Source organism: Ranitomeya imitator, chromosome 6 (assembly GCF_032444005.1).
Source record: "Ranitomeya imitator isolate aRanImi1 chromosome 6, aRanImi1.pri, whole genome shotgun sequence".
NCBI classification, from domain to species: domain Eukaryota; kingdom Metazoa; phylum Chordata; class Amphibia; order Anura; family Dendrobatidae; genus Ranitomeya; species Ranitomeya imitator.
In genome coordinates this window covers 471921537-471947743 of record NC_091287.1, presented here as the reverse complement: position 1 = coordinate 471947743, position 26207 = coordinate 471921537, and the positions used below count along the sequence as shown (strand labels likewise).

The 26207-nt window shown below is 45.0% G+C and overlaps 1 protein-coding gene across 4 annotated transcripts in view; it reads left to right on the top strand.

Moving 5' to 3' along the window:
* Nucleotides 1-9386, top strand: part of SNX16 (sorting nexin 16) — a 63063-nt gene extending 53677 nt beyond the window's left edge. For 2 of the 4 annotated variants that reach the window (XR_011314115.1, XR_011314116.1), the window contains exons 8-9: nucleotides 7187-8519; nucleotides 8598-9386. Coding sequence is in view for 2 of the 4 variants with exons in the window: in XM_069731538.1 (XP_069587639.1) it covers nucleotides 7187-7277 (91 nt within the window). In the remaining 2 variants the exon portion in view is untranslated. Of the gene's footprint in view, nucleotides 1-7186 lie in introns of all 4 variants that reach the window. The other 2 variants (XM_069731538.1, XM_069731539.1) reach the window with 1 other exon arrangement.
* Nucleotides 9387-26207: the final 16821 nt, after the last annotated feature.

Here is a 26207-nt window from a genome sequence, read left to right as displayed (position 1 = left end):
TTCTATTCTATGTTTTGTTTTTGTTTTTGTTTTTTAATCTCATTAAAAATGCCTCCTTCAGGGCTATCATCAACCTTAAAAAGCTAAACCGGTTCCTAAAAACCCATCCTCCTAAAGATGAAGTTTACAAAATCCACCATAAAGCTACTGTATCCAGGCTGTTTATACGATCGTTCTAGACCTAAAGGATGCATATTATCACATGACAATCCACATAGAAGATCAGAAGTTCCTAAGAGTGGCTCTAGCGATAAATGGCAGGATCAGGTATTTCCAGTTGGGGGCCCTTCCTTTTGGTTTATCAATGGCTTCATAAATTTTTACGAAAGTGATAGTGGAAATGACAGCTCATCTATGGGAACAGAACATTCTTCTAATTCCATACTTAGACGATTTCTTGATCATAGGCAAGACTGTCATCACTGCAGTACTCAATTAGAATGTGTCAGAACAACGTTAACGCATCTGGGTTGGCTTCTGAACCTGAAAGTCTACATTTGGTTTCCTTGAGTCCAAATATTTTTAGTGCATCTGTCATACTCGATAAACGAAAACTGTCACTTTCCAAGGCAAGAGATAGAAAAGGTGCAAGATCAGGTGCTAAATAAAGAATCCAACCATGACACTCAAGAGGGCCATGTCTTTGCTGGGGTCTCTGACCACCGGTCCTGAGGCCTCAGTTGCACATCAGAAAACTACAAGGAGACATTTTAAAAAGCAAAAAAGCTCTGAAAGGAAGAAGGAAGAGTAACCCTTTCCTCTGTCACGGTCAAGTCGCTCCATTGGTGGTTGAATACAGAAAATTTATCTAAGGGAATATGTTGGAAAAACCTTATTCAAAGTATTATAACCACGAATGCAACTCCAAGAGGTTGGGGAGCGCATTCAAAGGATGGAATGGTCCAAGGTAGTTGTATAAGAGAAGAAAATAGAGCCCTGCAGTCTAAAAGAGCTAAGGGTAGTGAAATATGCTGTGGAGAATCTCCCCAATGATAGAATACGAACATGTTGGCTTGTATCAGGCAGCAGAGTAACAGTGGCATACATCAACCATCATGGAGGAACTCGATCTGATTTGCTGATTACGCTAACAGAGCAGGTCTTTCAGATAGAGGAAAACCATCTCTTCATTGACAGCGTTACATATGAGGGAAACGGAACAGCAAGGCAGACTTCTTGAGCCGCAGTCGGTTGACGCAAGGAGAGTGGAGTCTGAAGACAAGATAACTCAACTCAAGGTTAATTTGTAATAGCACCATTCTGGCCCAAAAGACCATGGTTCTCATGAATGAGGTTGATGTCAGTCACCACTGATCCTTGGTTACTGCAAGAGATCCCACATTTTCTCATCCAAGGTCCAGTTTGTCACCCCCCCAGCAACTGGGCTTCACTTGACTGCCTGGAATTTGGGAGGTCACTATTAGGACAGCAAGGGTTTTCACCTAATGGCACATTCTTTCCCAATTAAAGCAGAGGAGAGAAGAAAATCTTCTACAGCGCGCGCTCAATACTGGGCTGTGACGTGCGGCGAAACACCGTCCACAGTCCAGTCAATGGGGGAATGGCTGCAGTCTGCGTGAGACTGGGTCATGGCTCGGTGATGGAACTTCAACTTCCGGAAGTTGACTTGACAACACTGGAAATCAGTGGTGGCTGCAACCAGGGGTCACATGATCGGCACTGAGCGAACAGAGATAGAGCCACTCACAGACAAATTTGAAAAAAAGAATGTGTTTGAAAGAAAAAAAGCTTTAAATCAATGTTCACAACAAAGATTGTAGTGGACTGAAGGAAAACCACAAACGACAGGGGCTACTGATATCCCCCCGCCGTAATCAATCTGTGACAGAGCTTACACAGTCTCAGCTCTCTGGTGCCCCCAGAGGCGTAGCTAGAGCTTTTGCCGCCCGGGGCTGTTCCCGAGTTTGGCGCCCCCCCCCCCCCGGCTCAATACACACAAAGGTTACCAAAAATGGTTTTCCTGTTTTGTAGAACTTAAACTGGGCCTAATGGTGTCACCCCCACATGCCACACCTGTGACTTAATACAACCACACCATGACCAGGCCACATAGTGACCGAATAATACTACATACAAGGGACAAATACCACCGCACCATTTCCAGACCACATATTACCACCACATAGTGACTGAATACTACAATACTGATCAGTAGTAAAAAAACAAACAAACACAATACTATCACCATAAGTGCCAGTATTCACAGGAGATCTGTACTTAGTATGCAGTGTCTGTGTAGAGGTAATACAGAGATCACTGGTGACATTATGCACAGGACCTCTATATAGTATACAGTGTATAGGTAACACTGACTCACCAGTGACGTCTCTAGGTGAAGTCCTTCATCTTTCATCCAGCACAGACCGCCATCATTCCTTCCAGCCAGGACTCGTTTCTGCAGGAAATAACACAGTTATCTCGAGCTCCGCTTGCAGAACACATTACTTAATTTTTCACAACTTCTACATTACATCACATGAAGAAAAAAAGGTGATATAGTGTCACTCTGCACAGTAACAGGCCTGCCCCCCATTTAAAACAGTATACTCAAAAAATAAAATAAATACATCACTGCAGTAATAATATCCCTTAATTATCCCCTATGGTAACACTATTCCCCACCCTGGCCCCGTTTATCTTATTCCTGGCTCCAGCCATATGTTCTCGCATCCTGCCCTCATGAGTATCCATTCTACCCCATATGATCTCCCCATCCTGCCCCACCAGCCTCCATCGTATCCGTCCTGCCCCATGGTCCAATCCTGCCCCGTGTCTCCAATCATGCCCCGTATCTACATTCTGCCCATGCCTCAAGTCCTGCCCCCAGTGTGTCCAGCATATTACCCCCATGTTGTCCAGCAATCTGCCCCAGTGTGTCCAGCATATTACCCCCATGTTGTCCAGCAATCTGCCCCAGTGTGTCCAGCATATTACCCCCAGTGTGTCCAGCAATCTGCCCCAGTATGTCCAGCACTGCCCCCAGTGTGTCCAGCAATCTGCCCCGTCTCCAGCCTTTCCCCAGTGTGTCCAGCAGTCTGCCCCAGTGTGTCCAGCATATTACCCCCAGTGTCCAGCATTGCCCCAGTGTGTCCAGCATATTACCCCCAGTGTGTCCAGCAATCTGCCCCAGTGTCCAGCATTGCCCCAGTGTGTCCAGAAGTCTGCCCCAGGGTCTCCAGCATTGCCTCAATGTGTCCAGAAATCTGCCCCAGGGTCTCCAGTATTGCCCCAGTGTGTTCAGCAATCTGCCCCATGGCCTCCTGTATTGCCCCAGTGTGTCCAGCATTCTGCCCCATGGTCTCCAGTATTGCCCCGGTGTGTCCAGCAATCTGCCCCATGGTCTCCTGTATTGCCCCAGTGTGTCCAGCATTCTGCCCCATGGTCTCCAGTATTGCCCCGGTGTGTCCAGCAATCTGCCCCATGGTCTCCAGTATTGCCCTGGTGTGTCCAGCAATCTGCCCCACGGTCTCCAGTATTGCCCCAGTATGTCCAGAAGTCTGCCCCAGGGTCTCCAGCATTGCCTCAATGTGTCCTGAAATCTGCCCCATGGTCTCCAGTATTCAGTGTGTCCAGCAATCTGCCCCATAGTCTCCTGTATTGCCCCAGTGTGTCCAGCATTCTGCCCCATGGTCTCCAGTATTGCCCCAGTGTGTCCAGCATTCTGCCCCATGGTCTCCAGTATTGCCCCAGTGTGTCCAGCAATCTGCCCCATGGTCTCCAGTATTGCCCCAGTATGTCCAGAAGTCTGCCCCAGGGTCTCCAGCATTGCCTCAATGTGTCCTGAAATCTGCCCCATGGTCTCCAGTATTCAGTGTGTCCAGCAATCTGCCCCATAGTCTCCTGTACTGCCCCAGTGTGTCCAGCAATCTGCCCCATAGTCTCCTGTACTGCCCCAGTGTGTCCAGAATTCTGCCCCATGGTCTCCAGTATTGCCCCAGTGTGTCCAGCAATCTGCCCCATAGTCTCCTGTATTGCCCCAGTGTGTCCAGCAATCTGCCCCATGGTCTCCTGTATTGCCCCAGTGTGTCCAGCATTCTGCCACATGGTCTCCTGTATTGCCCCAGTGTGTCCAGCATTCTGCCCCATGGTCTCCAGTATTGCCCCAGTGTGTCCAGCAATCTGCCCCATAGTCTCCTGTATTGCCCCAGTGTGTCCAGCAATCTGCCCCATGGTCTCCTGTACTGCCCCAGTGTGTCCAGCAATCTGCCCCATAGTCTCCTGTACTGCCCCAGTGTGTCCAGCATTCTGCCCCATGGTCTCCAGTACTGCCCCAGTGTGTCCAGCAATCTGCCCCATGGTCTCCAGTATTGCCCCAGTGTGTCCAGCATTGCCCCAGCCCCAGACAGTCAGACATAAAGAAAAAAAAAAAAAAGTAAAATCCTCACCTCTCCCGTTCCTAGCGCAGGTCCGGTGCAGCCAGTCAGCGTCTCTCCGGCTCTGCGACGCTCAGGACAGAGAGGCAGAGCGGCGCGCACAGTAGTGACGTCATCGCGCCCTCTGCCCTGAGACGTCGCAGAGTCAGAGGACGCTGAAGCCGCAGGAACCAGGAGAGGTGAGTATTAGAGCGGGGGGCGGGGTCCGGGGGTGGGGGGAGCTGGCCCTGGTCGTGGCGGCAGACGGCGCCGCCCGAAGATTTAAAGGGGCGTCTTTTTTTTTTTTTTTTTCTTCTTCTCCTGCAGCGCCGGCCGCCCCCCGCATTGTGCCGCCCGGGGCGGACTGCCCCCCCCCCCGCACCCCTATTCCTACGCCACTGGGTGCCCCCCTTACCCTCAGGTCAGTCAGTGAAGTGCACCTAGGATAAGTAGTCGCCGGAGAGGCTGCCCTGTCATGTACTGGTTGTCGGGGCACTCTGCAGTGAGGGTGGTATATCTATCCCCAGGCCGGGAATATATATAAACCTCCAATCCGTCACTGTCAGGATCCCCCAATAACACCAGAGCGGTTTGCTGCCACCAGTTCCTCGTTGGATATAAGCCTGGTCCGTTAACAAACTTATATCGGGTCAGAAACTTACCCCAGGTAGCGTATAAGTACTAGCTGGACTCACGGATGTGGGAAATCGGGTTTCGAGATAAAAGACTAGCCCAAAATTAATTGATATTTTAATTGCTGAAAGGCGCACTAGATACTACAAATATATACAGAGTAATATACAGATATTACAACCAGAAGTACAGATAAAAGTAGGGTACAGGTTGGGATTGCAGTTAGCTGTATGTGTCACATTACCGTTTCTTATCACATGTGGATGGAGGGAAGCTCTCCACAGGCACCTTCTTAGTTTCTGGTCCGTCTCCACACTCGACGTGACGTGGCTTCCATGGCAGAACAATGATAAAGGCTAAAGATGTGTAGCTAGCTTTTAACCACTAGCTTGCCCCCTCCCATATTTGCCACTGCCCCTCTGGGTTGGACTGAATTCTCCTCCTTGACCTCCTAGCTGAAATAATTCCCAATATCTTGGATGGGTCATAGCTTCCTAGTGGGAGGTCCAAATGGGACAACTGACATCTCAACGGGTTCGTTGGGGCTGGACCGATACGGAGAGTCCAAATTTGGGTTGGCTAAGTGGTTCTCGGGAGCCAGTCTCGATAACTCGGTATCTGGGACAGCTAGAGAAATATGAGACGTAAAGGGTGCGTGCAGAGGGCTCCCAGGGTTCTGGTGGTATATAGGACATAACCCTGAGATGCACGGTACTCTCATAATTCATCTCTAGGTGTCAGTGCCTAAGTGTCTACACTTCCCCTTTGATGTGGGCTGCCTTGCACAAAAGACAGCAGGGGGTCCTACCTCTGCTCCTCCCTGCATTCATTAACACGTGGCCTCTAATTCTCTGGCCAATTGGAGAGGTTCTGTTCTTTTGGATCTATCGGGCCTGAATTAATAAATCCAAAATGGAGTCTCCCTCGTCCCTCACATGGACCACTTCTTCAATTGTTAATGGAGGTCCTCTCAGTGCTCTGTAACCCAAATAATGCAGGAGGAGGGAGGTTTCACCCCTTTATTCTGTAGGTTTCCTGTCCTTGATAGGTGGATTCCCTTCTCAGGTGGTGCTGTCATGAGCTCTGAAAAATTCCATTATCTGTAAGTCTTTTTGGTACTCGCCATAAAATTTCTTTTTCTTATTCTTCTTTGATTGACACAGCACCCACCCTTAGTTGCATGGTTGGCTGTGCATGCACGTTGGCTTTTCTCTTGGGGTGGTTATGCTTTAGTTCTCTCGGCTTCTCCTACCGCTTTCTCACTAACTGAGGAGGACTGGTGCTAGCAGATGAGGTATAGTCTCCTGGGGAAGAGACAATTTTTTTTGTTGTTGTTGGTGGCAGCAGGCTAATCCCATGGTTCCTGGGATTAGTTTTGTTAAAAAAAAAATCAGTATTATCAGCAGGAGATTATCAGTAGAGGACTAGTAATACCTGCTGCCATGTAATTTTCCTTATTCATAAGCCCCACCACTGATTGGCATCTATTTGTGTGCACTGGAGATGGGCTGCTTACAATCAGTGGTGTGGCGGGGTTATACAGGGCTCAGCATTCAGAGAACCTGATAGACCTGTAGCCGAGAAATCAGTGATTTTATCAAAATGACAGCAAGCAGGCCAGTAAGTGATACATCACTGGGATCTAGTCTCTGCCCCTACATTATGCGGCTCTCAGACAGGGTAGTAAAAACCTTGTGACAGATTCTCATTAAAGGATTTTTCTCAAGTTTGGAAGTTCTTCTCCATCCACAAGATTGAATAAAACTCCCTGATTGCCGGGGACAGACCACCAATCCTGAGAAGCCTGTGTGAATGGAGCCATTGCTCCTGAGAAGCCTGTGTGAATGGAGCGGTGGTCAATCTTATGCACATCTGCTACATTCGTCTTAATGGGACCACTGGAGACAGTAAAGCACTGCCAGTGCCATTTCTAGTATGAGGCGCTGGTGGTTTTAAAGAGAATGTCAGCAGGATTTTGCTGAGAGCAGCATTGTATAGTAGCTGAGACCCTGATTCCAGTGATGTCACTTGCTAGGCTGTGTGTTACTGTTACATTAAAATCCATTTTTTAAAAGAAATGAAATTCCCACTTATTGTGATGAATTCTTGAAAGCTGTGTGTGTGTTCACCCGTTCCCTAGTGTTGCACTTTATGACTTTTTCTACCACTTTGCTTTCCAGTTCTTTTAGAGAGGGCCACGAGAACTGCTGGAACGAGTCCCTGCCTGAGATAGAAGTGGCGGAGGTGGCAGATCCTGATGAAGAAGTCTAACGTGCCTGTGGCTCCTCTTACACGGGGCCCTTACAGGGCCACACCAGTAGTTTACACTAAGAAGGTATAGATAAGAATGTGCCATCCTTGCTGCTACCCGCCCAGCCTGATGGAGACGTCCCGAGGGCTTGTGGCTGAGCGCTGAGGCTCCTCGGACGACCCGCCTATCGGCGCACACTATTAATATGTCGGTAATGGCCTAGCCGTATCTGTCTGATTGTGGCTCTGTTTCAAGCACTTTTGTAGAATTTGTCACTATTCTCACCAGTGCCACAAGGACAAGTTCTGCTCTGCCAAGACTTTATCTCTGTATTTTTGTACACAAAGAATAATTGTTCAGTGCCGTGGATGTTGCCAACAGAGTTATTTTTTATCAGAAACGCCGCTCTAGTCTCCGAGTCCAGGTTGTGTTATTAGAATACGCCTGACAACTCCTCGTCAGACTCCTGGGCTAAACCGTACGTGCACCGTCCTCTGAATAAGCCGAGTCTCCGCACAGAATTGATGGGTAAGACTGGCACCATGTTGTTGGCACAATCACTACCCTGCATATCACCTGCTTTTATTTAAGGACTGATCTTTCTGCATTTCCAATATTTTAGCAAAGGAATCTAAGCCTAGGTGAACCAAATGTAGAAGAAATGTATTTATGAAGTGAGAGGAAGTGACTGCTCGTATATATTTTACACCGTGGGGGAGGGGATCGAAATTTGTAGAAAAAAATAATAACTTTTTTGCACTCTCAGAATATGGTTATTTACAGGTAATCTCATCAAACGTTTCCGTCAGCCAAACCTAAAATCATGATTCCCACTGTTTAGTTCAGTGTGCGCCATAGTTAGCTGGTCTTTTATGGTGTAATTGCAGCTTCTGGCGCACTGTGTGAGTGTGATCATGTGTGATATAACCAGGTAATCACGCCAGCGGGGCTCTAACTACTGTAGTGACAGAATAGGGGATGCCGTCAATGTCTGACCGGTGGGGATCCGGCGGGGTTATGGAGAAAAGCCTTAGAGAAGCCGCACATTGGTGTTTGTTATAGAACTTGGAAGAGGGAGACCCTAGCAATCGAATCCTCGCCGATCAGACATTGACAGCACATTCTTTAAAGGGATATCCAACTTTTGAAACATTTTTTTTTTAAACTGCTGCAAATGTTAGAAAATGACAAACACTATTCCCTAGTGATGAGCAAACGTGCTGGGATCCGAGTATTTTATAGTGCTCGTATGTTATGTTCCTGTCCGGGCGGCTGCATGATTTGCGGCTGTTAGACAGCCTGAACACAGGTGGGATTGCCTGCTTGTTACATGTGTTCAGGCTGTCTAACAGCCGCAGGGACACGAACATCAACCCAAAATACTCGATCACCCGAGCGTTCTCGAATAAGACGTTATCCCAGCACGTTCACTCATCGCCACTACTCGCCTCTTGTTGTTTCTCCTACAGATACAGCTGTGAGGTCCCGAAAATATTTCCACTGTTTGGTTACAAGTGGTAGGGCCATAACCGCTTCAGGCAATCGGTGGCCTCAAGGTGTTAGCACTGTGGCTCCCATCACTGCGGGCCGCTGACTGACTGCAGCTGTCACTTACACAAGGACCCGGACAATCGCCAGAGCTTCTGCAATTTTGCAGCTGTTTTTAAAGTATTTTTTTTTTAAAGTTAGATAAATCCTTTAAAGATTTCTTTATATACTTTTTCTTGTATTTCGTCATATCATGTGTATATTAACAAGCGGTAGAGATGACAGCACGGGACAGAGGCTATTAGGGGCCATTTTTACAGCTTTTCTTTCTGACAGTATGTGAGTAAAATATGGGCGCTTTTCCCCTATCCAAAACTGGCCAAAAGACTGGCTCCAAGACCCCTCTCCTGCCTCTGTCATCTGTACTTGTTTGTACCAAAAGCCTTAAAAATCGCATTTTCTTTTCCCATCTTTTACTTTGCCATTGGAATCTTTATAGGTCATTACATTGTACCAGTATCATTATTGTTCGTATTCTTGTAAATGGATAATTGCTGCCTTTCAGATTTGTGCTTTATTATCCATTCATCCTTCGTTTTAGATTCATTCATCACTCATTAAAAGCTTTGTATACCTGGAAATGATGGTTTTACTTCACATCAAGTCTAGCTTAAAACTGGATTATCTTCTATGCTGCCCATAATTATTGACACGTTCATGCCAGACTATTAATTCATAAGGTCAGCAAAGTGTATGCCCCCCTGGCACTGCCCCATCACCCCTCTATACTGCCGTCTTCACTTACTCACTTCAGGGACTGACAAAACCTAATGTAAGATATAAATATAGATCTGTATAGATTTTCTATAGGGATTTCATGGTTTTATATGATGTTTTTAATATTCCTTGAAGGGGTGGTCTGAAGGCAGTAATTTTGCTCCTAACTCCTCTATTTGCTCCAATAGTCTAAGGCTTCTTTCACACTTGCGTCGCGTGACGTCTGTCGCAATCCGTCATTTTGGGAAAAAAACGGATCCTGAAAATGTGCCCGCAGGATGCGTTTTTTTCCCATAAACTTGTATTGCCGACGGATCGCGATGTATGGCCATGCATCGCGTCCGTCGTGCACTGTATGCGTTGTGTTTTGGCGGACCGTCAGCATGAAAAAGCGTTCAAGGGAACGTTTTTTTCTTACGTCGCGTCCGCCATTTCCTACCGCGCATGCGCTGCCGGAACTCCGCCCCCTCCTCCCCGGGACTTTAGAATGGGCAGCGGATGTGTTGAAAAACTGCATCCACTGCCCACGTTGTGCCACATTTTCACAACATGCGTCGGTACGTCGCGCCCACGCTTGGCGACGGACCCGGAAAGTAGCCTAAGCCATTTTCAAATATGCTTTAAAAATCCCCTATCATTCCCTAACTGCACTAACAGCTGTTGTATTTTTATTCCGTACTTTCTGTGTAATGATGATTGTTTGAAAGCCCCAGTGCATGCTGGGATACACAACGGGTCATCAGGTGGAGAATAGGCTGTGGTCACTGCGGCATCCCCTGCCCCCTCCCTCTCTGATGTCCCCCCAGATGAATACCCGGCAGAGACCAGTAACGTCACTCGCTGGGGCAGCGCTGGTGTCCTTCACTGCTGGGTATAGTGACACCACTCTGTCATCTAAGCAGACGACAGAGCGCGCACAGAGGAGACTGCGCATGGTGGAGACACCGCCCCGGAAATGAGTGGCACTGATGACTCCTCGTTTCAGACAGGGGATGTGGCAGACCGCAGCCTTTGCCCCCTGATGATGCTTCGTTTCAGGCGGGAACTGTCTCTACCCCTTGATGATGCTTTGTTTGAGGCAGGGGATGTGGCAGATCGCAGTCTCTGCCCCTGATGACTCTCTTAAGGCAGGGGCTGTGCAAGACCGCAGCCTTTGCCCCCTGATGATGCTTCGTTTCAGGCAGGAACTGTCTCTACCCCTTGATGATGCTTTGTTTGAGGCAGGGGATGTGGCAGATCGCAGTCTCTGCCCCTGATGACTCTCTTCAGGCAGGGGCTGTGCAAGACCGCAGCCTTTGCCCCCTGATGATGCTTCGTTTCAGGCGGGAACTGTCTCTACCCCTTGATGATGCTTTGTTTGAGGCAGGGGATGTGGCAGATCGCAGTCTCTGCCCCTGATGACTCTCTTAAGGCAGGGGCTGTGCAAGACCGCAGCCTTTGCCCCCTGATGAAATATTGTTTGAGTATCCCAGGATGCACTAGGAATAAAGTACAATAGCTGTTAGTGTAGTTAGGGAGTGGTAGTGAATTTTTAAGGGAAGTATATTACAAAATAGTTTAGATTATAGGAACAAAGCGACTGCCTTCGGACCACCCCTTTTTAAGACACCTGCTATGAAAAAAAACAAAAAACGGTATATAATCTAAAAAAGAAAGCAAAGAAAGAATTATTTAAATGTACTTATTTTAATATTTATATTTATTTTTACTATATTTACTGTAATGTTTTTGCTCAAAGGAATGGTCACTCAAGATTATAAAATAACTGGTGCTTTCTTTAGAAACCGCACCACCTCTGTACAGAAGCCGCATCTGGTGTTAGTGCTTCACTTCATTCACTTAAATAAGGCTGGGCTGCAATACCAATCACTGACCATGGGCAAGGGGGGCGCCGTTTCTGGAAAAGCAGTTTCTTTCAACCCCTATAACAGTAGCTGCTGTGCTCTGAAGGTGCAAAATTATGGAACAAGTCAACCAACTAGTCTGTCATTGCAAAAAAAAAACCTCTACAACCAGTGGGACTGAATTAATAGACTGAGACTCGTATCTTTCATAAGAAGGTGGCCATTAGCCCATCTGCGCAAGATAGACTTTTTGAAGAGCACAAAAACCAGAATATAGCAGAGGAGGTAAAGCCAGCAGTGTATTTGCAGAGTACAACTGAAACCTGTTCTATGATGGACCCATACATGGCGATATATAATATCACTTCTGCTATAAAGGGAATGATATTGCAGTAACTGCATCTCTTTAACAACTCTTCTAATTTATCACTTTTTGTTATTTATCTTCATAATCTGATCTTGGCTCTTCTGACACGGAGCTTCAAACCTGCAAGTATATTGGGTAAATAAAGCGTACTGTATATACTTTGGTATATTACATGCTGGCTACCAACAGTCACCACTAGAGGGAGCTTGTGGAGTATAATATAGAAACTGTATACACTACAGTCAGCTCCCTCCCGCCCTCTAGTGGTGGCTGCAGGTGCTTCTCACAAAACTAGAATATCATCAAAAAGTTAATTTATTTCAGCTCTAAAATACAAAAAGTGAAACTTTGGGGGTTTCATTGGCTGTAAGCCATAATCATCAACAGTAACAGAAATAAACACTTGAAATAGATCACTCTGTTTGTAATGACTCTATATAATGTAGGAGTTTCACTTTTTGTATTGAAGAACTGAAATATATTAACTTTTTTTTAATGATATTCTAGATTTGAGAAGCACCTGTATATCTATGCCTGGATCAGCTGCTATGAGGACTATCTTAAAGAATGAGTTAATATCGAATTTTGTACCTAAAAATGACCTGCTATATATAAGTGTTATCTGTTAGCATCTCCAACCTAACAGATTGAATCACATCTTGATGAATTTTACATTTTGCAGAATTAGATCATGTACCACAGAGCTATAGCGAGCCGTCACCTATAAATGATGGTTATTACCTCGCTGTCGCGCTGTCCTTTCCTCTAAGTGTATTGCATGTGGCTCTGCTGGTTTTTCTTGAGTAAAATTGGATAGGATTGCATTAGGACTGGAACTTGTAAATCCCACGAGTCAGAATAAAAGGTAGTAGATCATTTGGGAGCGATGTGGCCCAGACGCACCGCTCACATCTGAATGCTCTGATTTTATTACCATCTGGGAAATTGTTTTATGCTGTTAGCCAAGGGCGGCACAGGCTCCGGTGTCTGTAGAATGGAATATGCGCCCAATTCCCCCGGTAATAAATTAATGCTCTCTGGAGAGCTGCAGATTAAAAGGCAGCAAAGTGCAGGAAAACTCATTAAAAAGTTGTGATGTAGGAAAATTCCAAAACTCTGCACGTTCAGATACACCGAAAATGTCCATACTGTACCTCCCTGCGGGTTTCTCCCACCAGGTGTACAGTAGTAGTGTCTCAGTGCTGCTCTCTGCAGTCCTCATAGCCATCTGTACGTCCCCACGAAAATACCTTTACTAGCTATTGACTGTACCAGATTGGGAAAGATTAAAAAAAAAAATGGATAAATATTGAAAAAAAATATAAAATATTCTATTGTATGAATGACGAACCTGCTGCAAAAAGACAAAACAAATCTGTATTCACATTGTCCAATCATTTCAGAACAGGCCCATGACGGGTAGATATGCTTTTAGATCAGCTGGAGCGTATCCAGATGGATCACAGAGTTTAGTGGAGGAACTATACACAAAATCTACAACTCAAAGGGTACGTCTGCACAGGACTGATCCGTGGTCATCGCTCCTAAACATCGAAAATCACCATAGTTGCAAAAATGGTGCGGATTCGCTGCATACTTCATCCCCGGTATTGCAAATCGTGAATTTGGCAGTGAATATCCATAATCTGTCAATTTTAAACAAAAATTTGTCAGCACAAAATGACAGCAAATGAAGCACGTGCCTCCGTTGCACCCTTGATGAGGAGGAATAGTTCAGGGCAACTTCCTACCTACTTGTTTTCCATCTGTCTCCGCCCTTCTTCCTATATTGACAGCTCTGGCTTTCCAAAAGTGAGCAACGAACGGAGGTAGATAGAAAATAAGTAGGAGGGAAGTTGGACTGAACTTTTTGGTCACTTCAAGGGGGAAACGATTGTCTGTGCTTGGTTTCATTAGTCATTTTGCGCTAACAAGCCCCTATTGAATCTGCAGCTTATGGCACTTTCCACTGTGGATTTTTTTCCAAATGATGTGGAGGAGCGTCGGTCTCGTGGGAGGCGCATTGGTCTCATGTGGGGGAGCGTCTGTCTCATGTGGAGGCGCACCAGTCTCGTGGGGGAGCGTCGGTCTCGTGGGAGGCACATTGGTCTCATGTGGAGGAGCGTCTGTCTGATGTGGAGGCGCATTGGTTTCATGTGGGGGAGCATCGGTCTCAAGTTGAATGAACCCGAACTGTGCATTATTCCTCCTTCCCACGTCCAAATAAAACACTTGCGTGAAAAGCCTGTACTGATGTCATTAATGTTTTCAATCCATGTACAGTCTGTCTATAATTTCAGTGTTTTTCCAATATGGATAAAGAAAGCAATAAATTACAAAGCTTCTCCTATACTTTGCAATGTTAAGCAAGGACAGCACACGGTTGGAATGCTGTACGTGTTTTACATGGACCCATAGGTTTGTACATGCCCTTGTCATCCATTCTGCTGGAAAAAACGGACATGTCTGAGTTTTGCATGGACACACGGTAAAAACACGGACATGTGCAGCATTATAGGTTATAATGGGTAATTGTATCCATGAAAAAAACAGAAGCCACACATACCGGAAGCACGGACGTAGGAAGGAGGCCTTACAAGAATAGTTTTTGTTTTTTGGCTTGTCCTCTATGCTTCAAATATCAGAACTTGGTTTATCAGGGCCCTTATTAAAGAAAACAACCTGGAGTAGCGACAATAAGATCATCATGGCCTCTGTTACTTCTCTATACTGTTGATTGTTGTGATGTGAGGTAGAGGGCTTGTTTTTTTTTTTTTGTTTTGTTTTTTTTTTCTTCTTTTGTGGTAGCCACTGTGAGTCCTGCTAAAGTTTACTGGAATCCTTGTAAAAAGTAGTTTTCCCTTTTATTTCTCTCCCACCCCCATTTATACTCAGTTTCCCCAAGGTTTGGTACTTTTCTGTTGCTCCACTTTGGTGTATGACCAGAAGTACAAGTTGTGTATGAACTATAATAACCTCTGGGCACAATAATGATGGCTCCTACCTGCCTTCTCTAAGGCATAAGATTATATATCCAGGAGTTGTATGATTGCTTAAGTCATGAAAAAGGAGAATCATTCCAAAACTGAAATGTAGGCATAGATCCTGCAACTACTGTACATCTGTTTCATATCTACATCCTAAACATCAAAATGAGGTTTCCTCAATCCCATTCACAGGAATTGAAAATATTCTTTGTGGATTTTTTTATGTCACTGAGGGAAAAATCATCCATGAAAAATATCTTGCAATTTTCTGTTTCTCAGATTCCTCACAGAAAACTGAAGGATTAAGTGCAAATATGCAGCAGAAATTCAATAATTTATGTCTGTGTGAATGCGGCCTAAGTCCACCGTATTATATACACGAACGTCAGCCGAACACGATGATACACACAAGTTCGGCTAAAAGTGTAATGTGTATGAGAGTCCCAGACAGGTGATTGTTGTGGAAGTTTTGGATCCAGCATGTCCTACTAGACCATGTTCACACTAGCAGTATTTGGTCAGTATTTTACCTCAGTATTTGTAAGCCAATACCAGGAGTGGGTGATAAATACAGAAGTGGTGATGTGTTTCTATTCTACGTATCCTCTGACTGTTCCACTCCTGGTTTTGGCTTACAAATACTGATATAAAATACTGAGCATGTGATCATGGCCTTAGGCTGCCGATCACTGTGTTCTCCCAGAGATACGCTGATGTCAGAGATGTCTCTGCAGCTCTTAGGCCACATTTACATGTTCAGTATTTTACATCCGTATTTATAAGCCAAAATCAGAAGTGGAACAATCAGAGGAAAAGTATAATAGAAACTCATCACCACTAATGTATTTCTCACCCACTCCTGGTATAGGCGTACAAATTCTGAGGTAAAATACTGACCAAATACTGAAGGTGTGAACATGGCCTGATAGAGAGCACAGGCGCACTTGGCAGAGTGAGCGCTCCTGTGTATGGCGTAGTCAGGTGAGATGGCTGCAGGCAGAATGATCGGCAGAACCAATGTTTGTCTGACGGCCATCTAATGTGTATGGTGGGCTTTATATAAAGTGCCGAAATCCTAATAAAGGTATCAGAATTGATTAAATGTTGCTTTGGAATATTGGTAATTTATAATTTCTAGATCTTTAGCACTACTGCAAATGATAACCTTTCTTCTGTAACACAGTTTGTGTACCTTTCTATTGTGCCGGCTTTGTTACTCTATTGACCACTAGTTCTGTAACGTTTCTTGTCTTCTGAAAGTGCCTTTTAAAAGTGTTTGTTAAGCCGGATAAAAATTGTTCAAAAGATTTGGAAGTGCAAATTTATTAAACCTACTAATATACCGTCATATACTGCCCAATCATATACTGTCATTTCAATGCCAGGCTTCTCCAGCCTTCTCCATCCCTCTGTGTCGGCGCATGACATCGGGGGCTTCCTGTCCGAATCCCTTCAATAGTTGAGCCAGGCCCCCATTTCTTCATCTGTGATGAGAAGCCCTCAAAACAAAATTGAGAAAAAGGTGAGAGGTCCGCATTCGAGAGTTTTTCGCATTTTGTGTGCCACTAAATATTCTCCCCTGGAGGCAGTGGTTTTAGGGAAGCATACCACTGTTAGGCTATGTGCCCACATTACATAGTAACATAGTAACATAGTTAGTAAGGCCGAAAAAAGACATTTGTCCATCCAGTTCAGCCTATATTCCATCATAATAAATCCCCAGATCTACGTCCTTCTACAGAACCTAATTGTATGATACAATATTGTTCTGCTCCAGGAAGACATCCAGGCCTCTCTTGAACCCCTCGACTGAGTTCGCCATCACCACCTCCTCAGGCAAGCAATTCCAGATTCTCACTGCCCTAACAGTAAAGAATCCTCTTCTATGTTGGTGGAAAAACCTTCTCTCCTCCAGATGCAAAGAATGCCCCCTTGTGCCCGTCACCTTCCTTGGTATAAACAGATCCTCAGCGAGATATTTGTATTGTCCCCTTATATACTTATACACGGTTATTAGATCGCCCCTCAGTCGTCTTTTTTCTAGACTAAATAATCCTAATTTCGCTAATCTATCTGGGTATTGTAGTTCTCCCATCCCCTTTATTAATTTTGTTGCCCTCCTTTGTACTCTCTCTAGTTCCATTATATCCTTCCTGAGCACCGGTGACCAAAACTGGACACAGTACTCCATGTGCGGTCTAACTAGGGATTTGTACAGAGGCAGTATAATGCTCTCATCATGTGTATCCAGACCTCTTTTAATGCACCCCATGATCCTGTTTGCCTTGGCAGCTGCTGCCTGGCACTGGCTGCTCCAGGTAAGTTTATCATTAACTAGGATCCCCAAGTCCTTCTCCCTGTCAGATTTACCCAGTGGTTTCCCGTTCAGTGTGTAATGGTGATATTGATTCCTTCTTCCCATGTGTATAACCTTACATTCATCATTGTTAAACCTCATCTGCCACCTTTCAGCCCAAGTTTCCAACTTATCCAGATCCATCTGTAGCAGAATACTATCTTCTCTTGTATTAACTGCTTTACATAGTTTTGTATCATCTGCAAATATCGATATTTTACTGTGTAAACCTTCTACCAGATCATTAATGAATATGTTGAAGAGAACAGGTCCCAATACTGACCCCTGCGGTACCCCACTGGTCACAGCGACCCAGTTAGAGACTATACCATTTATAACCACCCTCTGCTTTCTATCACTAAGCCAGTTACTAACCCATTTACACACATTTTCCCCCAGACCAAGCATTCTCATTTTGTGTACCAACCTCTTGTGCGGCACGGTATCAAACGCTTTGGAAAAATCGAGATATACCACGTCAAATGAATCACCGTGGTCCAGCCTATAGCTTACCTCTTCATAAAAACTGATTAGATTGGTTTGACAGGAGCAATTTCTCATAAACCCATGCTGATATGGAGTTAAACAGTTATTCTCATTGAGATAATCCAGAATAACATCCCTCAGAAACCCTTCAAATATTTTACCAACAATAGAGGTTAGACTTACTGGCCTATAATTTCCAGGTTCACTTTTAGAGCCCTTTTTGAATATTGGCACCACATTTGCTATGCGCCAGTCCTGCGGAACAGACCCTGTCGCAATAGAGTCCCTAAAAATAAGAAATAATGGTTTATCTATTACATTACTTAGTTCTCTTAGTACTCGTGGGTGTATGCCATCCGGACCCGGAGATTTATCTATTTTAATCTTATTTAGCCGGTTTCGCACCTCTTCTTGGGTTAGATTGGTGACCCTTAATATAGGGTTTTCATTGTTTCTTGGGATTTCACCTAGCATTTCATTTTCCACCGTGAATACCGTGGAGAAGGTGTTTAATATGTTAGCTTTTTCCTCGTCATCTACAACCATTCTTTCCTCACTATTTTTTAAGGGGCCTATATTTTCAGTTTTTATTCTTTTACTATTGATATAGTTGAAGAACAGTTTGGGATTAGTTTTACTCTCCTTAGCAATGTGCTTCTCTGTTTCCTTTTTGGCAGCTTTAATTAGTTTTTTAGATAAAGTATTTTTCTCCCTATAGTTTTTTAGAGCTTCAATGGTGCCATCCTGCTTTAGTAGTGCAAATGCTTTCTTTTTACTGTTAATTGCCTGTCTTCTTTGTTTAGCCACATTGGGTTTTTTCTATTTCTAGTCCTTTTATTCCCACAAGGTATAAACCGCTTACACTGCCTATTTAGGATGTTCTTAAACATTTCCCATTTATTATCTGTATTCTTATTTCTGAGGATATTGTCCCAGGTACATTGTAGAATTGTACATTGTAGATGTACATTGTACATTGTACATTGTAGAATAGAAGCAGAATTTTCTGCTTCAATTCTGCATACCCTTGGCAGGAAAAATGCATGCGGATTTAGACGCGTTTTTACCACGTTTTCCAAGCAGATTTTTAACGTCTGGGTGCGGAATTGCCGAATTCTGCAAAAATAATGAACATACTGCGTTTTTTCCCATGATGCGTTTCCGCCGTGGAAAAAAAAACGCAGCATGGGCACATCAATTGCGGAATGCATAAGAAATGAATGGATGCTGTTTGTAAGCGGCAAAAATGCTTAAAAAATGCAATGTGGGCACATAGCCTAAGGATACATATTTCCCACCCCAATCTTCATGGCATCCATGAGCGAGAGAACCCTATTATGGGAGGTGGACAGAATAGCCACAAGGGGGAAGGGGGCTTGTATTACAAATGCACGCCATATCAACCTTTAGTATAGATATGTACATGAGGCTTGTATGTGTTAGGGGTCGAGTTCCCGCCTCTGCACAGGGGGAATCTCGGGCCATCTCCGCTGCGGTCTCCCATTCTTCTGCCGCAGTGGAGCCTGCTCAGTGGAGACGTCGGTCCCAGCGTCTTGCTCAGTCCCACTCTGTACAAAGAGTTACTGCTGCTTTTCCGGCTTCTGCCATTGAAGTCAGTGCTGGACAGCAGCGAGCAGACGCTTCTGGGACTAAGTCCTGCTTTTCTCGTTCTGAGCATGCCCTGAGTGAGATCTCTCAGTGGAGATCGAGGGTCACATGGTCAGATACTGCAGCTAAGTCCATTGGTCCATTCAGGAAGGTCCTTTAAAGGGAACCTGTCACCCCGTTTTTTCAAGAAGAGCTAAAAATAGCGTTAAATGGGGGCAGAGCTGGGCTTTACATTAGTGTATTTTGGAGCTTTTATTCCCCACCTATGCTGCCGAAATACCTTTGTAAAGTCGCCGTTTTGGGCTGTCACTCAAGCTGGTCAGGTCATATGGGCATGGTGACAGCGCTGTTTCTCCCCCAGATCTCCGTTGGTGGTGTAGTGGTGTGCGCATGTCCAAGTGGCGAATCCACTGCGCAGCTTCAAGGAAAATAGCGCGATCTGCGCTATTCAGCCGTTTATCGGTGGGCGCGGCCATCTTTGTGAGGCCGCGCGTGTACAGATGGTTCTTCTCGGCTTCCCGGGGCTTCAGGAAAATGGCCGCGGAATGCCGCACGTGCGCAGATGGAGATAGCGGCGGCCATTTTCCTGCAGCCGAGATGCGCACGCGCGGCCTCACAAAGATGGCCGCGCCCACCGATAAACGGCTGAATAGCGCAGATCGCGCTATTTTCCTTGAAGCCAAGTGGATTCGCCACTTGGACATGCGCACACCACTACGCCACCAACGGAGATCTGGGGGAGAAACAGTGCTGTCACCACGCCCATATGACCTGACCAGCGTGAGTGACAGCCCAAAACGGCGACTTTACAAAGGTATTTCGGCAGCATAGGTGGGGAATAAAGGCTCCAAAATACACTAATGTAAAGCACAGCTCTGCCCCTATTTAACGCTATTTTTGGCTCTTCTTGAAAAAACGGGGTGACAGGTTCCCTTTAAGTGCTAGGACTAAGTCCTGCTTTGCACACACTGAGCATGCCCAGGGCAAGATCTCTCTGGAGATTTAGGGGCATACGCTCAGGTATGGCAGTCTCTCATTGGTCCTTCTAGGAAGGTCTTTTACTTGCTGCAGCTATATAAGGCTCGCATGGCCGCACGGCCATGTGCCAGTGTCAATTCATATATGTGCTTTGCGCCACTGTTGTTATGCATGAGTGTGTTCAGGGACCCGGCTGAAATAAGCCCCTAGAATACCGGCTTCTCCGGTGAGGAGATTGCATGTTGCATAACCACTGACTGCTATCAGCTTGGCAGTAAGCTTGTGCTCCTGTGAGGCTAACAGGGCGCAGTGCTTTCCTTTCACAGCTACTCTGTGGAGTAACAGAGCTAGTCTATACCGCCAAACAGTGCCGACATTCGCTAGCAGCCGGTTCCTCCTGCACGGTGGACCCCGGGCTGCGAACGCACCATTTATAATAAACATCTCTATTTTCTCGGTGCGTTCCGCTAGCCCTAACAGTATGTTTCCCTATACCAGCTGTATGGACACCACAATTCCCAGTAATTCTTAGCCTATGATTTCAGGGCGCACTGGAAGTTGTTGCTTCAGAACAAACAATAATCTGTACGTTGCTGTTCACTGCTCCACTTGGCATCCAATATTTCGTTGGAACGTGATGTTTAATTTCGCAGATCCAATAGCAGCCTTGCAGATAAGATTAAAACATGATATATTCCAAGGTACAAAAATAGTGACCCCCCTACACAATGCAGTTGTGATTGATCAGTCACCGACTACTCGTTGGCACAAGAGTTTTGCCGAGGTCTGATCGGGCCACGTGATATGTATTCATTACATTCCCTGCACATACTTCATGGAGAGGACGTGATTTATTATTTTAGTGTTGTATGTTTGCGATTCTTTACGGTCTTTGTACTAATTACTGTATATTGTTTTATTATTGTTCTTAATCAAATAAATGTATTTGGACCAGCTTTATCTTACTGCTGATTATTTACTATCCATAGTAACATGCCTCATTGCCGCCAGCCTTGCTAACCTTGTCTGATTTTTTTTCCGGACAACTCGGCTTAAAATCGTGTACAGCTAAACTAGTTATGGACATACACACCCTCTAAATAGTGTCCATTAAGTGGAAAAAAAAATCTTGTGGAAAATGAGAAGAACCAGCACAAAACAATTTATAACATACCTCTTCAAGCTTACTCGGTGAACCAGCGGTGTACGGCTTGCAAAATCCCGGGTGCAATCAGCGTCGTACAAAGTCCACGCCAAAGAGGAAAAAATAGGTGGCCCTCCGTGATGCCGTAAAGCAATCCTTTCTTTATTCAATACAAGAAGTCCATAGATGCATGGGAGCAGGTGCAGCGGATGACGACAGCCGTTTCACATCGATCAACCGGTCCAGGTCCGTCGTCCCTTGCTGCACCTTCTCCCCTGCATCCATGTACTACTTGTATTGAATAAAGAAAGGATTGTTTTACTGCATCAGAATGCCACCTATTTTTTCCTCTTTGTTAAAAAAAAAATATCTGTCACTAGTAGTGATGAGCGAGTATACTCGTTGCTCAGGTTTCCCCGAGCACACTCGGGTAATCTCCAAGTATTTGGATGTGCTCGGAGATTTAATTTTTGTCTACACAGCTGCATGACTTACAGCTGCTGGACAGCCTGAATACATGTGAGGAATGCCTGTTTGTTAGGGAATTCTCACATGTATTCAGCCTGTCCAGTAGCTGTATATCATGCAGCTGAGGCAAGGAAAACTAAATCTCTGAGCATGCCAAAATACTCGGAGATCACCCGAGCATGCTCAGGGAGACCCGAGCAACAATGCTATTCGCTCATCACTAGTAATAACGACAGATAACATAACAGTCTGTTTCCAAGAGTGGTACAGGCTCAGGAAAAGTGAAAAACCCTCTGTCATCTCCCTTTAACCACTTTACCCCCAAGGGTGGTTTGCACGTTCTGACCACCGTCCTTTTATGAGGTTATAACTCTGGAACGCTTCAATGGATCCCGGTGATTATGACATTGAGCGGCACTCGGTGTGTTAATCTTCACAGGCAGTAACAGTATAGGAGGAGTCTCGGCATAAACTTCAAGCCACCAGTCTATGTGTTTGCAGATGCCGGGTGGTGCTTAGCATATAAAGCAGACAGACTTTCCAACTTGTTAAATAACAAAAGATGCAGCACTCACCAGAATCTTGCTGAAGATAGTGTCCTTTATTCGCTTAAAGTGGTGTGAGACATTATGCAGAGAGGCAGCAGGAAAGAGGATTAGGTGCGGGGGGGGGGGGGGGGGGGGGGGGGGGAGGAGAAGGACATCCTTCTCTCCCCCGCACCTAATCCTCTTTCCTGCCGCCTCTCCGCATAATGTCTCACACCGCTTTAAGCAAATAAAGGACACTATCTTCAGCAAGATTCTGGTGAGTGCTGCATCTTTTGTTATTTTCTATGATATTACCTGTGTTTATTTGTGAAAAAAAACAGAAATTTGGCGAAAATTTTAAAAATTTCGCAATTTTCCAACTTTGAATTTTTATTTTTATGCAATTAAATCACAGAGAAATGTCACACATCTCCTCTCCCCCGCACCTAATCCTCTTTCCTGCCGCCTCTCCGCATAATGTCTCACACCGCTTTAAGCGAATAAAGGACACTATCTTCAGCAAGATTCTGGTGAGTGCTGCATCTTTTGTTATTTTCTATGATATTACCTGTGTTTATTTGTGAAAAAAACAGAAATTTGGCGAAAATTTTAAAAATTTCGCAATTTTCCAACTTTGAATTTTTATTTTTATGCAATTAAATCACAGAGAAATGTCACACATAATACTTAATAAGTAACATTTCCCATATTACTTTACATCAGCATAATTTTGGAACCAAAATTTTTTTTTTGTTAGGGAGTTATAAGGGTTAAAAGTTGACCAGCAATTTCTTATTTTTACAACACCATTTTTTTTAGGGACCACATCTCATTTGGAGTCATTTTGAGGGGTCTATATGATAGAAAATACCCAGGTGTGACACCATTCTAAAAACTGCACCCCTCAAGGTGCTCAAAACCACATTCAAGAAGTTCATTAACCCTTCAGGTGTTTCACAGGAATTTTTGGAATGTTTAAATAAAAATGAACATTTAACTTTTTTTCACAAAAAATTTACTTCAGCTCCAATTTGTATTATTTTGCCAAGGGTAACAGGAGAAAATGGACCCCAAAAGTGTTGTACAATTTGTCCTGAGTACGCCGATACCCCATATGTGGGGGTAAACCACTGTTTGGGCGCATGGCTGAGCTCGGAAGCAAAGGAGCGCCATTTGACTTTTGAATGCAAAATTGACTGGAATTGAGATGGGACGCCATGTCGCGTTTGGAGAACCCCTGATGTGCCTAAACAGTGGAAACCCCCAATTCTAACTGAAACCCTAACCCAAGCACACCCCTAATCCCAACCCTAACCACACCCCAAACATGCCCCTAATCCCAACCATATCCCTAACCCCAACACACCCATAATCCCAACCCTAACCACACCCCTAACTCCAACACTCCCCTAACCCTAATCCCAACCGTAAATGTAAGGCCTCTTTCACACTTCCGTCTTTGAGCTCCCTTCTAAATACGTCGTTTTTTGAGAAAACAGGATCCTGCAAAAAAATTGTCTGTAGTGAAAAAACGTGCCAGGACGCCTCCTGTGTCATATGTCGTTCCACAGAATGGGAGCCTATGGACGCAGGATCTTGCGGTCACTGTGAAATGCAGGAATCCAGTGACGGATCCTGTTTTTACATTTGAGCATGCCTGGAAGCATTTTCCAACCTGGGGAAAAAAATCTCTCTCTCATTCAAATGAGCTTTATTGGCAGGACTAAGTACATGCTAGCATTGCCAAAGCATATGGTAAAAATAGGGGTGGGGTATGGAGGCATATAGAGGTCCAGGATATATCCGGCTCCTTTTAGAGGATAGGGGACATATGTATGGTGAGATATAGGAGTCCATGACATATCAGGCTCCTCTTAGTCTGTGGCAGGCACTGACATACTCCGCTGCTATCGCTGCTTTCCTATGCCCCCAGTATTATCGGTAGTTTCTATTCCTCCTCCATGGAGGTGAAGCCTAGGAAGAGATCAAATAGTCTCTTGAAGTGAGTGTCCCTCACTGCGGAGTATTTGGGGCACCTCAACAGGAAGTGGGCCTCATCCTCCATGGCCTCCTGGGGGCACTGCTGGCAGAGTCTGCTTTCTCGGGGCTTGTAGTTCTGTCGGGGTCGCTCAGATTCGATGAGTAGGCTGTGGGCACTCAGTCTGTATTGGCTCAGGATCTGTCGCTCTTTGGGGTTTTCTAGTTTCTCTAGATGTGGGGCCAGTTTGTACTCCCTCTGTAGGTTCTGGTATATCGTCAGTTTCTGGGATTTGTTTGTCGTTCCTGCAGATGATGAGATATTCCTCTTTGACTCTGTGTATCATCTGGATTTCACCTTTTGTCATGCCATGTAGGTTGATGGCTTGGTCAGACTGGCTTTGGGTACTTTTTGTTGGGGCGGCTTCCTGGTGTAGGAAGGCTTTGTGATGGTAGGAACTGGGACTGCTACTTTGTAGATGAGCCTTGAATGACAGTGCCTTCTTTATTGCGACATGTAGTGGGAATCTGCCCAGCTCTGCTCTGTTCGATGTACTCCGATGGACTTGGAGAGGATGCTTGCAGAACGCTAGGTGGAATATTTGTCGGCCCAGCATCCCAATTTGACCAGTTTGGGTATGAGGCTGGGCCCCAGACCTCCCTGCCGTACAGAAGGATTGGGGCAATGATGGAGTCAAAGATTTTTAGCCAGACGGTTACTGGTGCCTTGAGATGGTACAGATGTCTTCTGATGGCATAGAAGGCTTTGGATGCCTTGTCTTTTAGTAACTCTATGGCTTGCTTGAAGCTCCCTGACTGACTGAGTTCTAGGCTCACGTAGGTGTACCTGTTGGTTTCTGTAAGTGGACGGTTGTCTATCACAAAGGGAGGATGGCCAGTAGGTTTCTGCTTTTTCTGGAACACCATAATATTAGTTTTCTTCTGGTTGATTGGCAGTGCCCATGTGCTGCTGAAGGTCTCTAGGATTTTCAGATGATCTTTGAGGCCTTTCTCAGTTGGTGATAACAGCACGAGGTCATCCGCATACAGCAGAAATTTCACCAGGGTGTCATGGAGGGTGAGTCCTGGTGCTGAAGTTGACTCTGGAGGCTGACTTCAAAGCATTCCTGACTTTGAAAGGTTGACAGAAAGAACTGACACTCCATGCAATGGGCAGAGGCCCTAGCTCTTTACCTTACTGGGGAACCGCAGAAAGTCATATCTGCCCCAAAATGGGACCAATGTAAACTATATGCAAATAGTAAGCCCTCATGCAGCCATGTTACCAGAAAAACTGTTTAAAAAAAACTGTTGCCACTTAGAGTATGGTGACTCAAAAACAAGTGAAGTTTGTCACCAGCAATTACCTTATCAACTCTTCACCTAAACCAATGGGGCGAGAAATGGCATCCGAAATTTCCTGCTACATCCTGTTTTTCATGGATGTCCTGCATCAAATCATCAATCTTATCCAGATCCCTGCAGGGACAACATTTCACATATTAGTAAGAAATATAATGGGGGGGGAAAAAAATCTATAGAAAAAGAAACTTCACTTCGCAGTTGGAGCTTCTATTGCTCTTGTCCATGGAGAATGGATGTGTCCTTAATTAAACCATGAATTCGGCCATTGGCCGGCTCTGAGAATTATATCCTCCTAACTGGTAAGAGCACAACAGAGAGCTTTTATTTCTCTGGCCCTAGAATCGTCTTTGTATAATGGCCACATGAATCAATATTGCTGCAAGTTCGGTGCTATCTGTATTCTCCAGAATGATCAAAAAGAACAATGAAGAAGTTAAGAGATATTTTATCAGGCGGCTGAGAGTACATATATCAATATGCGGCACATGGTTCAGAGCGAACACAAAGCAAATACATCACAACTGTAGTCCTAGTCTGGAGTGATGGAAAACGGCTAAAATAGGGGAAAATTCCCACCA